The sequence below is a fragment of the Phalacrocorax aristotelis genome, chromosome 15, assembly GCF_949628215.1.
Source record: "Phalacrocorax aristotelis chromosome 15, bGulAri2.1, whole genome shotgun sequence".
NCBI classification, from domain to species: Eukaryota; Metazoa; Chordata; class Aves; order Suliformes; family Phalacrocoracidae; genus Phalacrocorax; species Phalacrocorax aristotelis.
In genome coordinates this window covers 9,649,583-9,665,964 of record NC_134290.1, presented here as the reverse complement: position 1 = coordinate 9,665,964, position 16,382 = coordinate 9,649,583, and the positions used below count along the sequence as shown (strand labels likewise).

Below are 16,382 nucleotides of genomic sequence, written 5' to 3'. Positions count from 1 at the left end.
ATTTTTTTTTCCCTCATGTAATGCAATTTTCAAGCAAATGCATCTTGGGTAAAAACACTATGAATGCTTCCAAAGATTTCATATATCATTAAAAATAGGTGAAGAATAGTATAGCTGGGTGACATAACACCAAAATATGATGCACTGCGTCTGAGATTTTCAGCATTCTGTTATATACAAATCATGTTGCCTCAAACAGAAAAGAAATGCAAACCTGCATTTTAGTAAATGTTCAAAGATGAAGTCCTAATGAGGATGGCTAGCATAAATATCTGATTAACCACAATACAGTGCAAGATGACCGCTGTTCAGATAAAAGAGACAGACAACATCCCTCCAAACAGAGTTCTCTCTCCAAGTTACAATCCTGGAAACAGACAAACAACCCTCCAAGAAAAACAGCCCCTCTTCTGCTAAGAGATCACAGGTGGACCTTCTTGCTTCTAGCCATGCAAGTAACAGCTCACGATAGTCGGGAATACAGAGGAAAGCAATTTTCAAAGTTTCATTATAATAATTTTTCCTCATTCATCTCATTCCTTGCCATTTCGGAGTACCTCCAAGCACAGTAACCAAACTGTTCAGCTACGCTTTGTACATCTGCCAGGCACAGACGTGCAAGCTGACTGCTTAGCAGGAAACAGACGTGGAAGCACGTATCATCAGTTATTCAAAATGCCATAAGTCTAAAAATCATCATATATAATATATTTTATCCTACATATATGCACATCACCTAATCTACCATATTGTGATACACACCACCTCCTCTGGACAAGAGGAGTAGTAGAAAAGACACAGTAAAGCGTAATTTCCTCCAGAGCCTGAAGTGGAATGTAAGGTTCCTGAGTTTCATCAGCAAATGACTCAGAACCAAAGGCAAACTGTCCAGTCTCGCTCTAGTGATGGAAGACAGTGGACTATGACTCTCATAATTTCAAGCAGTAAATGTCAGGATGATGAGACTAAAGGCTCTCAACGTTTCAGATCAGTTAGGCAGGTGTCAATACCACATTGATCTTGCTGGAATACAATGCACAGAGTGTTTATGTATCTACACATCCACAAAACTCATATATTGCAAGCCAGCCACTTTTGATAAATACACATAAGAAGTGGAAATGTAAATAAAATTAAATCATGTTATCCTGCAGAGTGCCAAATAGGAAAGTTTGCTCATGCATTTCACTTCTGCCATCTAAAATACATCTAAATCGTTTTTCCAACCTTCTCTCACTCTAGTGACATTTATGCCCAAGTGTGTACAATTCCTTTACAACATAATTTCAAACTAATAAGTCTTGCTCATTTAAATAAAAAAATATTAGAATGTTGAATGTCCTATAAGAGATTACTGATCTACAAACTCCAGTATTTTAATCCCCTAGAGCAGTCAGTATTCAATGATTCAGCAGAGAGTAGAAATATAAAAACAATTCACCCAGCTAACTGTGAAATGGAGAATTGAACTGATTCCATGCAGGAACCATCCAAAGCTCACATATCAGATAAAATGTACTCTTACTTTTGTCAGAATACTAATTAATCAAAACTACCCTCAAAAGGAAAAAAGCATCAGTATTTTTACTCTCTTCTCTGACAGTGAATTCCAGCTAGAGGGAGAAGTCGCACATGATGTGTGGATGGTTCACAAAAGGGAAAAGGGAAACAGCCCTAGAAAGGAGGAAAGATGTCAGAACAGTTTTAGAATGATACCAGCAGTCATTATGAAACTGAAAAGCTGGCTAGTCAAGCCTGGCTGCTGAGACTATTTTAAGCTCATCACAGCAAACTGAAACATAATTCTCCTTCACTATCCAAAGCACTAGTGTGTGACAGAGTCAGGTAAGTGACTCCCAAACCCTTGCTGTGGATTACCATTTACTCCTCTTCCACTTCTTTGCAATCAAGTTCAGAATTCAAAAGATGAATTATCCTAACTGCCAGAGCCACACAACTCCAACTAAAAATGAAGGCATGCAGCATCCAGTCCTGCTACTTCTTCACTTGCAATGCATGTTCCAAAACTGCTATTTGTTTGACTGCTTTGATAATGCTTACAAAGAAAGGTACCTGATTTTCAGTGGTGGTCCTTGAGGCGTGGTCATCTCTACATGGATTCATGCTGTGTATGTGTAACATACACATCAGCATTTGAGGCCAGGTCTTTTTTTTTTTTCCTCAGCAAAACACAGAAGTACATCTAAAACCTGGCCTGTCTGTACACATGGTGTGTAACCACAGAAGGGGTACATGGCCAAAGCCCTCCCTCCTTCAAAGTCATAACAAAAGTTACTGGTGGCTTCCAGGAAGGAAGAGGAATAGGAAGGTTGACTGCAAATGCATCTAAAAACAACATGTCTTGAAGAAAAACATATGGCACAAGAACTCAGATTACCCTTTACATGATGCCGTTAGCTTGAGGAGTCTCTGAACCCCTGAATCAAGAAAGACCAAAGACAACTCTCTCCAAAGGCAGTATCACACCAGGAGGCATCAGTGAAAGCACACAGCTAACCAAAAGTGGAGGGGAGTGCCAGGTGGCAGCTCTCCAGACTTCAGGCACAGGAACAATAGGGAAGCCAATGATGATGTGTGAGCCGAGATGCGAGTGTTGAAATGTCTATGGTGAAATTGCCTCATTACAGAATCCTGAAAAATGAGCTACAAGAAGAAACAGATATTACATCTTGCAGTTACAGACACCAAGAAACAAGGTATCTTTGTGAAGGATCCTGTGCAACAACTACAGCAGGTCAGGCAGCCTGAGTTCTGGAGGGACCACTGTCTGGTACAGGCAGCCATAGCCAACACTGGTCCCAGGCTGGGGTACTCGTTACTCATCTCTGATAATGCTCCGCCATTTGCAGCTGAGGATCTGAAGCCCAGTAATATTTGTGTCTGCGGGATGAGCTCTCACTTCCGCACTTCGCTGATGGAGCACTTGCTGAACAGGTGCCCTTGGCACAGTAGGAGCTGAAACATTGCCCCAGTTTTCTTCTGGTACCACGGAGAATTTGTGACCTTTCTCATACACAGGAGGAAGTTCTGGCTGCTAGGAAAGTGCAGTGGTATCTCTGGCTCCTAAACACTCCCCAGTTTCACAGAAAAGCGGATGGCTTCTTCCAGAAAAAATTCTTGAAGCTTTTTATCACTTGCCCTTTAGAAGCAGCAGTTTAAGACCAATGCTTGTAGAGAGAGCAGTTGTCTCAGATGATTTTCCACCATTTTCCACGATAGATGTGTCCTTCGGTTGACTCCTCCAAGAGAAGCAACTCTTGAAGAAATAAACTGCACAAAAAAGTAGCAACAACCTTCAACAAAAAAAATCCTCCCTGCCAAGATGAGCAGAGAAGCCAAAAGAAAGATCAGAAAAACAGAGGCTCTAATGCAGCAGGAAAAATCATTCTAGGAAGGAAAGCTCCTGTATTTGGAGGCTGAGAGGAAGCAAGGAACTGGGATGCCAAGTTGGGTGAGTAGAGTGGAGAGCACAACCCTTAAGGGAGCAGGAATTTCCTGTAGACAATAAAGCTTGTGCTGAAGCAAGAATGATTCAGCTTCAGGTGATGGTTACATATACACATACAGTGTAAATATACATTCGGAAAAGCACTCAATGGAGATGTCACTGGCTCTCTAGGACCTAGGTTGGCCAACACTGTCATGAGTGAATGTAGAACAAATAGAACTTTACATTAATGAAGCTCAGCTGAGAAGGTAAACCAAAAATTATTCACCAGGAAATACGATAGTATAGTCGTGTAATATATAAGCTAAGATTAAGCAAGTGGCTTCTGCAGGTGCAGCATAATTGAGCTATGAATGTGGAAGACTTTTCTCTGCTTCTCAGGTTTTCATATGAAGGTTACATGGAAGGTTGTAGACTTCAGGAATATCAAAACAGATGCCTTTGTATCCCGCTTCTGCACAAACATTAAGGCTCAATGCTTTCCACATGACCATACCTTCTCTCAAATAGTACAACAGAAAAATTAGGTTATTTTTCTACAACACCAAAGAGGAGCATAGAACTGTTTGGAACCTGTAAGTAGTGACCAGCCTTTCTCACTTAATAGCTAGGTTTTCTACCTGTCTTCTAAACCATTATAGAAGACGTGCATGTTTTTGTCAGAAAATTAGGTTACAATCTAGGAAAGGCTTTGCAAAAACAAATAAAAGGATGGTATCTTGGTGTTTGCATTATTTTTTTTAATAAGAAACTAGACTGTGCATCCAGGACTAAGTAGAGAAATAGCTGGGCTTAATAACCAGAGAAAAAAAATCCCAGTACAACATAACGGTACAAGAAAATACACGTTACTGTAATTACTACTGAGTACCTATTAAGCGCTTCTTGTTCAGAGTTCAACATATAAAACTATTTTACTACATCATGAGAAGCATCACAACAGCTCCTATTTGCTCTTATGGTGAAAAGACATATGCTTGCCAAATACCCCAAACAGTACTTCTCTTTCTCTCCTTAAGGTTATATTGGGGGGGCTTGATTCTTTTTAATTAAATAATTGGGACTCCTCAGTTCCCTAAACTTTGAGGTGATCCAGTTGAAACTGAGCAAAGTAATTACACTTTCAGAAAATTAATTTTCTGTCTTTCGGATATAATCAGTTACACAGTCCTAATTTCCAAAAGCATCTCAGAACATTTATCTAAACTATAGATTATGTGGCTGATAAAATATATAATTTTAATATTTCTCTCTTAGACACTGTCACTTTTACAATGAAACTTGCAGGATTCTCTTATTAAAGTACCAAATCCTTTTTGACTGGATATTAACAAATTGCAACCTCAGAAAGACTCTAATAATACCACATTTTAACTAGACATTATTAAATATTTACCAAGCTATAACATTCTGCAGAGACACAATTATAATGGAAAACGACAGGCATCATTAGACATTCCACCTGTAACGTAGAAAACAACTGGGAAGTGAAAAATCACAGGGAGGTTCTTCTGCCATGACAGCATGATGCAAGAGCCTTTGAATTTTATTTCTAACTTTCATGACTGACTTATTTCTGATTGTATAGTACCATGCTGTATGCACTTAACTTTTATAGACCTCATTATCTGCTTGTTTATAAGAGGAAAATAATCATTCCTCTTCTCAAGGGTGCTGACAGTCTTACTAATTGCGATATATTTTGAGATCATCAAAAGAAATACCACATGGAAAGCATAATGGTTATTTTATAAAAGCATTTATTAATCATCAAGATTTGGTTGTAACTTACTTAATTCCCAGTCCATCCTTATTTCTGAAGATAAGGGGAACTCTGAGAGCTTCTCTTTGCACATACTCAAAAGTAAAATCTGTTTAAATAATGAATAAAGAAAATCCAAAATCAATTACAACAGCATTAGCACCTCACATTACATTTCTCAAAATGCTCCCCGCTTCCCTTTTCTCACCAAAGAACTCCACTATCACTTGGAGAAAAATATAAAGAGAACGCATATTTTAGGTCCAAACCGGAAACCAAATGACAGACAATGCTCTCCCAGCTGCTCTCTATTTTTCCTGTTCACTGATGCACGTAAAATAGAATCCAGTCAGAGTTTCTCAATTAAGGTCTGGGTTGAAACACCCAGGCTGTAATGAAATACCATATTAACAGCTAAAAGATAATCCTAATGAAATTACTGCAAATCAGCCTACTACTTTTGGGCAAATGAGTAGTTGAAACTGTATGTTTAAGTTTATACCTTGTATGTTTTAAGCTATACGTTACTACTTAGGAAAAAAGATATTTTCTTGCAAGCATTAGCTGATTATGGCAGAAAGCCCTGATTCTGTGAACACAAAATTCTCTCTTTATGTAAGGGTTACTGTTACTTCCAACAGAGTACTTTATATATATATATTAAAGAGAAACATAACTGCAGGAGCTGATAGACAGAAATCTTAGCCGGCTCCTGGCACTTAAGAAGATGGTGAGAAATGAATAGTTTTTGTGTGGGAGTCACAGTATAACACACAAGCAAACTGAAAATTAAACATAAGTTTATTATTTTAACGCTAACCAGTATCACCTTGTTGCTTCACTGTGAGGATTACACAGAACTGGCCTTTCCTGGGGATTTCTTTATGCAACGGTCTGATACAATAGAGCGATTTGGGGATTAGAGAGAAAGTGACAAGGCAGCAATTTGGGTGAGCCATGCCTACAAACCCCCATGCTCCATTTGGAGCATTCTGCCACAGAGAGAAGAGGAATTCCTAAAATGGCCATGTACTGTTCTTGTGGTTCTGCTATTGCCCCTTTCTTACAGGAAAGAAAATGACCCTCACATAGCATCCATACGCTGCCTTAAACTGGAAAACATTGTTTGATTCTTCAGCACTACAAAATACACTACATGCTGCCAAATCTACACACTTTATGTATTATATCTGGGTACACACAAACAGTTTGACTTCTCCCAGATCCAGTCAGCAATGTACATGCTTCCCAGGAGAGCACGAGAACCTCAGACTCGAGCTTGTATCAGTGATGTTTCTCTGCTATAAAAACACCATTCTGAAAGAAATAGGGGAAGCAGAGGCTGAGCTCCCATGCCTACAGATGTATTACCCTCTATTTTTACAACTTTTTCCCTGCTGTATCCAGTTAGTAATTACGACAAGGAGGGATATAAAATTCCTGCCTGAAGTTATGAAATCAGAGCACGGTAATTACCCATTTACAGAAACATTAAAATTACATAAACTTTATTGCTACTAGTCTCAAAATAAGTGTAATGAATACTCCAGTTAACTAAGGTTACCAAATAAATATTTCTGTACTAGAGAAATCTTCATTTCTCATAGGCATTCCCATTGAAACTGTCTTGGCTTTAGGGAAGCAAATACATAAATCACAGATATTCTTTCAAGGACACTCTTATCCAAGACAGAAAGTCCACAAACGAGAAGAATAATATCGGTGGGAGAAGCAGAGGCAGATATACAGCCTGGCAGCCTAGAGAACAAGGAGCTATGACAAACTGCATTCAAGCCAAAAATCACACCACTGCCTTGCAGCACCTCGAAGAAAACCTCCAACCCACATTCCGGGGGGTGGGGTGGCGGGGGGGTGTGTCAAAGGAGAGCTATTATTAAATATAAAAACAGGAACATGGGAAATTTAAAATAAATAAATATATCACTCAACCAAGCCCATGTGTTCATATAAACTGACTTTTTTATTCTTACTAACCGCTGTCATTGTTTTGCCTAGATTCAATTAAACTCTTGGATGTATAGAAAAAAACAAACCAATAGTAAAAATAAAACCAGAGCAAATAAGAAGGCAGACCCCTTCTTCCTAATGCCCCAACAAAGCATTTAAATCCCTTGTGGGGTCGAACAAAGCAGACACAGACCACAACAAAATAACAAAAGACACTCATTTATTTTCAAGTTCCCTAGAAAGGAGAAAGCTACCCAAAGATTTTGGAGCTGCTGAGCTAGCGAGGCTGTGGATTGTACTATAGTTAGCACGTAGCAATGGCAACCACTGGAGTATTTGGAAGATGAGGGTAGAATGCAATCATTTTCCGGAAAATTAATTAACATTTTCCAGCTAAAAAATAGGTGTTTGTGTTTTGTTTGGAGGAAGAGGGGTCAGGGTTGAGCTTATCTCCTAAACAAACACCTTCCTAAATAAGATAGGTATTTAATTTCTCCACCACATTAACTTTTCTAAAAGGAGCTTAAAATGCTCATGCAAAACTAAGCCTAGGGGAGAAAAGGAAATTTTCGAAACTAGATTAGTGCCTCCATAGTTATAGCCATTTCAGGAGGATTAGAGCCAAAACTCCTCTTTCCTGTGAAAGCCGGCTTAGACAGGGAGTCCTCAGTGAGGCCGGGTTTTGGTGATAGCCATCTGGGATTCAGGATCCGTTTCAACAATGCTGCAGTAAATAAAGGTGACTTGCAACCCCCCGCCCCGGCCCGGCTGAGTCCCGGGCAGCCCTCAGCCCTCTCCCGTCTTCCTTCCTGCCAGGCAACCCCGCTGCAGAGCTGGGCTCTCTGCCTTTGCTTACATCTTCGGAATTCAAGTCACCTAAGCAAACCACGTAACTACGGGGAGGGCAAGGTTGTAATTTAATGTATGGTATAAACACAGAGAAGTTACTGAGTTTAAAGTCTCCGACCCTGGCGAACAGGCTCATCAATTGCATCCTTTTGCAAAGAGGGGTCCTGGATTGAGCAGGGGCGGCGGGGGAGCAGGAATCCCCTCCGGCTAAGTGGGGGCTGGGGTTTCTGCCTCTCCCGTGCCAGGACCCAATTCCTGAACACCTCGGAGCTGCGCTGGGGTCACGGCAGCAGAGCACGACGGAGGTGGCGGCAGGGGGGAGCGCAAGGCGCTGCCATTTCTCACCACGTCGCCTCCCGAGCACCGTGTCGGGGCAAAAGCCGCCCTCCGGGTGCGGGTGCGGGGGGCACCGGGGGACCCGGGGACCGTGCGGGCTGCAGGGCCGCGGTGCAGCAGCCGCCCCCCTGCCTTCCTCCCCCTCCCCCCCGGCCCGGGGATCCGGTGACGACGCCGGGACGGGGGACGCGGGCGCGAAATACGAACCCGGGCGCGGAGCTACACGTGGAGGCGGCGGCGGGGAGGGGGGGCCCGGCCGGGCAGCCGCCCCCCGCCCCGGGCAGTTACCTTTCCCGTCCATGGCATGCACGAAATCCCCATGATACATTTTACTCTTTAATTTCTCTTCCAAATTGAAACTCCTGATGCTGACAATTTCCTCCACGTCCGAGAGGTCCTCGTTCTCATCGTATCGCCTTCTGCCAATAGATCGCTAGAAAACAAAACAAAACAAACCCACGTTGTCCGGAAAAAATAAATCAGATGGGGGTCGGTGGGGAGGAAAGCGCGTGGGTCGCGCAGAAAGAGGTGATAAACAGATCCCGGGGGGGAATAATTAAGATGGCAAGACAGAAACCGCACACAACCTGAACCCAAGCAAGCCACAACACGGCCGCATGCACAACCTTTTCCATCCCGTGACACGGAACTAGACAAGAATAACAGGTGTTTGGCTGCAGAGCTAAAACTTGGGCTGCTGTGCCGAAGCTGGCGTTTGAAGGCGAGCAGGAGACAGGCGCAACTCGCCGAAAATTCACAAGCTACAGCACCGACGCGCTTTGCAATCCCGCAAAAACCCGCGGACGGCGGCCAACGCTCGATAGCAACCGGATCATTTTTATTATGTTATTTTTTTTTGCACGTGAATACAAGATAATTCCCCGGGGAAGGGGGGGGGGGCGCGAATCGCTTAATCTGATGCACAGCATCCAGGTTTCGGTATTTACATAAGCCGAGTGTTTCCATAGTCACACCGGAAGCCGCGATTTAAAAAACAGATCGCTTTATGTAACGCCGCGATGGATGCGCAGCCCCCCCACGCCGCCCCCTCCGGCACCGAACGCGAGGGGGGCCCGCGGGAGAGGGGCAGGAACGGGTTAAATGCGGGGGGGGGGGACGGGACGGGGACACACGACACACGTAGACCCGGCGGAGGCCGGTGCCGCTCCCCCGGGGAAGTTGCGGCGGGCGCGGAGCGGGGCTGGTGGCGGCGGGGCCCCGCACGGAGGTAGGTCCCCCGGTGCGGGGCGGGACGGGGGGGGAGACCCATGCACCAGCTGCCTCCGGCGGCTCTGCCCCGCTCCCGGCAGAGCTCTCCCTGCAAACCGCCCCCCCGGCAGCCGGCCCTGGGCTCACGCGCGGTGGATCAGCACAAACCCTTACCCCCAGGAGGAGAAAAAAAAAAAAAAATTATCGTCCCACCCTCTCCTTCCCCTCGGTTAAATTCCACCCCCTTCCCCAGTGGCTAAGCTGCGCTCTTGCAAACTACGTCGCCCTGCCGCCTACATTGTACATGCATTTCTCCCTTTGCAAACAATTAAGCAAAATCAATTAAAAGGCACAAATAGGAAATAGACAGAAGCCAGCTACACACCAATCTTCTTCCAGAGTCTTTCTCTGCCTCCATTTTTTTGGAGAGTTTCATCACTTAATTGTCAACAGTTCCTGTCCTGCATTTTTGGCCCAAATGGGGAGGAGGAAAAAGAAAAGCCATCCAGGTCTCTCTAAAGTTTTGCAATTTTGCACCAGCACTTTTTTTTTTTGGGGGGGGGGGGGGAAGAGAAGGAGGAGGGAAGGGGAGGGGGGCGGCGGCGACGCGTTTTGCAAAGTCCTAAGGAACCATTTCCAGGCACTGCGTGCGGAGCGGGGGCGCAGGCGTCGCTGTGCCCGGAACGTAAACACGGCCGGGGGGGCGCGGGGGGGCCGGTGTCCGGCGGCAGCGGCGCGGTACCGGCGCTGGGCTGTCCGCCCGCCCGCCCCGCCGCGCCGGTGCTGGGTCACGAGTGGGCGGCGGGCGCGGCACGCAGGCGCTGAGCGGCGGCGGGGCAGCGCGGCGCCCCGCGGAGGGGAGGGACGGGGAAGGGGGGGGGGGTGTCACCGCAGCGGCGCCGACCGTCCCCGCGTGGGTCCCGTCCATCCCCCCCCACCCTGAGCGGGTCGAGCCCTGAGAGTCGAGTCGCGCTGCTTAGGCGGGGGGTTAGGCTGAGCGCCGGCTGTCCGGCCCCGCGTTTTAAACCCGGGCGTAGTTTTGGAGGACTCCGTAGCAAAGGCCGGACAATGGTCTTACAGCCCGCGGTGCTGCCGTTAATCGGGGCGTTCTGGTTAAGCGCTCTGTCCGACGGGCGCTCGGCAGCGCCGGCTTGCTCTGGGACACGTGTGGCGCGTAGCTGGGCGAGGTGGCCCGGGCGAGAGCGAACTGGTGCGTGTGGTGCTTCAAGTCCGCGCCCGCGCTCCTGAGAACGGGTTCTAATAGCTACAATTCATTTTTCGGTCTTAAAGAAAGCAATAATGCCTTTGCAATACGCGTGTACAACAGGTAGTTAGAAATCGCATGAAAAAGTAAGTGAAAATTACAGAAAGTAGCTGCTGATACAAAAAATCTTAAGTGTAGAGAAAGCCTTAGGAACCCACGCTATCTGAGGGTCTCGTTTCTAGAACACCAACTCTAAATTGATGCTGAGCAAATATTGGGAGCATCTGATTGCAACAGCAGGGTCAGAGTGCAGGGTTTGAACAGCCTCCAGGTTCCAAAGTGTGACTCCTTTACCTCCCCTCGACAGCCTCCCTCCCCCCCCAAGAAAAGGAACATCAAAGCCAGGGTCTGGGGCTTTGACAGGCTCCTCTGGTTTGCTTTTTGCAATTTTTTGAGGCGGATGTTGAGAATAGATGCGTTCGGTATGGTACTTGTTCACTGTTGCCTCTCTTGGGCCAGCAAAAATTGGGAGTGCTCAGATCGAACCAGTACAGATCGCAGAACGTAAATCTCTGACTGTCTCTCCATGGCTTTAATTCTCAGATCGGTTAAATGGGAACGGAAACTTTTCTTAAAATAGGGCATTTCTCTTTACTATTCCTGTCTGCTTCTACCAGCAGAAACATATTCACATAGCATCCAGTTACCCTTTGCATACTGAACAAAGCACGCTCTAGATACTTACTATATGAAACATATTAAATATTATGCAAAATATAAAACACATTAAAATGCAGCTCAGCAGGCCTCACCGGTCATCTCTTGGGAAAGATCCATATTTTAGTGAATTGTGGCATGTGGATAAAGGCAAGAGAGGATAGCGTTCTAACTTAGGATCTGAGGCAGTAAGCTTCTCCTGCATCTGCCAGTAACTGTTTGCAGAATCTTGAAAAATCATGTAATCTTTCTCTAACATCTCCCTGTTTGCAGATGATTGAACTTTATTATCGTCTAGAAGTGTTGTATAGGCTATATATTGACGTGTGGATTCCAGATTTCCATTATAGCAAGCGCATTATTAATCCATAATCCTGAGAAGATGTATGCATATGCTGACCTTTCGGCCAAGATTACTCAATCTTAAAATTAAATGCATGTGCACATCTGTAGGATTGAAGCTGGGGTACTTGTACAAGATAAATGGATGTTACTGGAGAATCATCAGACAAAAAACACATAATCCATCCATTCTACAAAATGCCACCAAAAAAGACAGAACAGAGACATAAAAGAAAAACAACTCCTTTTTCTGAAAAAAAAATTTTTTTGACATGCCCAGTCTGAGACTCTGGGTGTATGAAGCAAACCCACCAAAGGCTGTATTAATCACATACACCTAGAAATGTCAGAGCATGTTATTGAAGTAGGGAAGTCAATATGTTTCAGAGATATCACAGTTTTAATCTATAGATCTCCAAAAATAGGAAACATGTTTTTAACCTTGTTTTAAGACAGAAATGATTCTTACTGAACTACAGTTCTACCATTGAAATAATACTGTAATCTGTGTCTTAATAACAAAAATCCCATCTCAAACTTAAAAGAACTGAAAAAAAAAAAAGCGGTGGGTGTAGTAGGATGTGTATGAGAATATCAACAGCTGCATTAGATGGGATAAAACCAGTTAGAAGCAATATTAAACCCGTGTGCTTCAGGACACAGGTTAAGTGCTGGCAGGTGAGGGGCAGGGCTTGTCTCCTCTCCCAGCAGGTCACACTGCAGGTTTCCAGCAGCACCCAGAGCTGGGCCTGACCAGGCAGCACTTGGCATGGGACGGTCCAGGGCTGCCACAAGGCTGGCTTTCTTCACAGGTAAAAATACAGGTTAAAAACACTTCATGTATTAATACTGTGAAAGGGAGGGGTGATTACTGAGGAAGGACTAGTCTGAACTGTATTAAAAAAAACCCAACACAAAACCAAAAAGAACTTTTGTTGGATGTTAATGTAACTTAAATTATTTAAGATCTAATCAGGACAATGTGCTGGATCCTGACCTTGTTAGCTTGAAACTAGGAACTGTCATTTAATTAAACTTGTACTGCTCATGCTAAAATAAAAAGTGTAGTGCTGTGCTTGGGAAGGCTCTGTGAAGACATGGGTTCATTTCACCCCTACTGAGCTTTCATACATAGTTATTTCCTGTTGGACAGAATGGACCAAAATAGTCTTTTAAGCATTTTAAAAAATATCTTTCATCACGTAAGACCAACTGTTCTATGCATTAACTTGGGTTAAGATGGAAGACTAGATATTTAACCATTTCATTGTTCTATGAAGGAAGCTAAAAACAATTATACGTTTTTTCTAGACATGATGAATCAAAATCTTTCCTCTGCAGAAATTCTACCAACTAAACTTTAAGCTTTACTTCAGATGAGATTTGCGGAGATGCTCACCTTAACCTCCTCGCTGCTTGGGACTGCTGACAAATCTTTATTTGCCTTTTGCAACTGCTACTTCTAATGTGTTGTTTTTAATGCAGGTCTAACATAATTTCCATTTTGTGGTAACCTGATTTGGTTTTGGTACAATAACAGGAACAAATGGAAGCGATGATTTGCATGTGAAGCTAGAAATATGTTTAAGAGAAACTGCTATGCAGAGGGTAGCACCTTTGCACGCTCAGTACAGTTTCGCATTAATCAGCCGGTACTCGGCAAACCTATTCTTTTTCAGTCCTCCTACAGAAAATACAGAAGTACATTTTTAGCAGAAAAAAAAATTATGAGTATCCTTGTGACAGTGTGCAGATTTTTCAGGGCTTTCTGGAAAGAAACTTGGACTTCTGCCACCTGCTCCGATTGTGTTCATGCATAAATGATCCAGAGAATGGGCTGGCATTACCTCTAATTAAGGGTAATAACAGCCTGCTGCTGAAAGAGCCAGTTCCCTTTCTCTCACATCTTATGTCCCTCATTTCTCCTGCATTAGGTCTAGTGTTCATGCGGCCACAGGGTAAGTCAGTTCGGTGACCTGATCCAGCAGAAAACTCAACCATCAGGAAAAATAAAATGTATTTTTTTCACTAGGTCAGTTCACTGAAGCTCTGGTGGGTGTAGCCTACAGGATGGAGAGTGGGGTGAGATGAAGGAAGAGTGCAGGACTACACCCTTTTGGTGGCCTTCTGCAATTGCACTGATCAGAGGTAACATCAAACCACATCTCTGAGCTCCAGCATGATTTCAGAACAACTCCCTGAAGCATTTCTAAGAGTTAATTAAGCATGACTGACTCTTTTTGTTTCAGCAAACTCTAGAGTGCCAGTACAGAGGTGTGTAATAATGAGTAATTAGAGTTGGAAAGAAAAGAATTTATCCTGTTTAGTTTGTACCTCAGAAGGGAGCTGTAAAATGGAACGTAAAGAGGAAAAAGTGTGCACTGCTACAGTCCTAATGTTTTAGCTGCAGAAGAGGCTTGGTCCTTGATTTATGTTTTCCTGTTTGACAAACCGGTTTTTTGTTTCTGATAGGAAAGGAGATGATGCTTATTTCAAAGCTGCAATGCTGGGGCTTGGAAGCTTAAAATTACACATGGGTTTGGAAAAGTGGATGGGATGTGATGAGATGAGATTTTACTGATTTGGAATGAAATATGAACTCAACATCAGCGTGCAACATTGTTACATCTTTCAAAGCCCTTCCCAATAAACAGGAATAGGAGTGATGGACAGAAGAATAGAGAAAGAGTGAGCTCAAAGAGTCTATTTGAATACAATTATTTAGAAAGACATTGGAAGTCCTCTCAGCTGTATGTCTCTTGCAGGGTTTTTGTGTTTTTTTTGTTTGTTTGTTTTGGTTTTTTTTTTTTTAAGAAATCTGATTTTAGGGAACAGGTCAAGACGTAGGTACTATTTGTGCAGTAGTACTCACCCATGATGTTACAGGGCGACTGTAATTTTGCACATAAACGAGAAGAAATAGTGAACAATCAATCTTAAGTACATGTACATAAGCATTTTTCATAGCTTATGAGCAGCAATGCAAAATATTGTTAAATGTATGATTCCACAAAAACTGCATGACAGAGGCTTGTTGGCTTGAGATGTGGAGGAAATTTTACATGACTGTTTTGTGATGGTTACCATTTCTCCCAAGTAAAATGTGGTAATGAAATCACAATATGGTGGTTACTCATTCCTTTGCAATGTGGTGCTAGGCTTGGCCTAAGGCATCAGTGGAAGACAGAAAATGCCGTGATGAGGTCTTCCAGGGTTTTTTTTATTTTTAAAGGATTAAAGAACACTGAGTAGAATTCCCTAATGCTAATTTATGCTGGACTTTTGCTCAAACAGATCTTATACAGTAGTACTGTCACCCATAAAAGAGAAGGTGGCAAACACTCCATGGAGTCATTTACGCAACAGCAAAGGCTTATGGAAAGACTAAGTCAAGCTCATTCTTCTACAGAGGTGTTTTAATGCCGCTGTAGATAAAAATCTAACCAAACGTTATTACAAGAAGATGGATTATTTCCTGAGAAGGGAAAGAGATCAAATCTACATGGTAAGAAAGGGCAGTTTCAGGGAATGCCTCTGAAGACTTCAAATCGTTAAGAGTTTTTTTTCTTGGATGCTTCAACTGTGTCTTTTTTAAAAGAATGCCATGTAAATGAAAAGCAGTAAGTGACCTGTGTTGGTATAGATTGTCATCACCTTTACTATTCATAAGTAAATGAACGACCTCGACCTTGCAAACCAGAGAAAGGTGTGAAGAGAAGAACAAAGCAAAAACGTTTAAGACACTGTGATGCATTTTTTTTCTACTTGTAGATAAGGTGGAAAATGCAGTAGAAAATCACCAATGCTTTTGATTTTTAATGGGACCGGCATTGCAGTGAGTCAGCTTGTATGTGACCATCCATGTGCCTGTAAATAGTTTGAAGTATCCTTTTAACAATACTGGACAATCGTATTTTTCTTACTAGAAATTGATAGCAAGAGGTTTATTTCTTACACATCCCTGAATTACCCAGACCCACAAGTTTGACATGGCACAAGCACTGTGTTAAGTCTCACCTTTTCAGAAATCATCTTCATAACTGCACCATGTATTTGCTATGGTGTTCTGCCGTATGCCTCATCTTCCCCTCTGTAAAACACGGAAAAAGTATGGTTTAAAGTTTTTGTATGAACGTGGTAATAAAAAATCTTTCATTGCTGGTGCATGTATCTGTTGAAACGTTCTGCTTAATCAACTTCGTCAACTCCTTGCTGCTAAAAAACAAGTTTATCAGGAGCTCTGGGCATATAAAATGGTTATGAAAACCTTAACGGTGTGATAGGTGCATCAGGGTGCACCTTGTGGAAGCGAGGGTGGGCGCTCAAACTGGTTTAGATCCTCAGGACAGATGTAAATGTTTAAGCTCTTTAGGAGGGGAAGCTAATGAACGAAGTAGCTGAGAAATGGCTTTGTGGTTGTGTTCCGAGGGAAGGCAGCGCGGAGCGGGGATGGAGCAGGGGGACGCCCCATCCCTTTCTGCCCTGAGCGGAGGGGACAGCTCTGGGCGGCGGGGCACCCACCGCCG

General features: G+C 43.5%; 1 protein-coding gene across 4 annotated transcripts in view; it reads right to left on the bottom strand.

Moving 5' to 3' along the window:
* The window catches only part of KDM2B (lysine demethylase 2B), a 126,434-nt gene extending 110,493 nt beyond the window's left edge, over positions 1-15,941 (bottom strand). Inside the window, exons 1-3 of one of the 4 annotated variants that reach the window (XM_075110731.1) lie at positions 15,874-15,941; positions 8,673-8,817; positions 5,262-5,340 (exon numbers count right to left, since the gene is read on the bottom strand). In XM_075110731.1, the coding sequence (XP_074966832.1) occupies positions 5,262-5,340; positions 8,673-8,817; positions 15,874-15,894 (245 nt within the window). In that variant the 5' untranslated portion in view covers positions 15,895-15,941. Of the gene's footprint in view, positions 1-5,261; positions 5,341-8,672; positions 8,818-9,978; positions 10,083-15,873 lie in introns of those variants that run through there. The other 3 variants (XM_075110733.1, XM_075110732.1, XM_075110734.1) reach the window with 3 other exon arrangements.
* Positions 15,942-16,382: the final 441 nt, after the last annotated feature.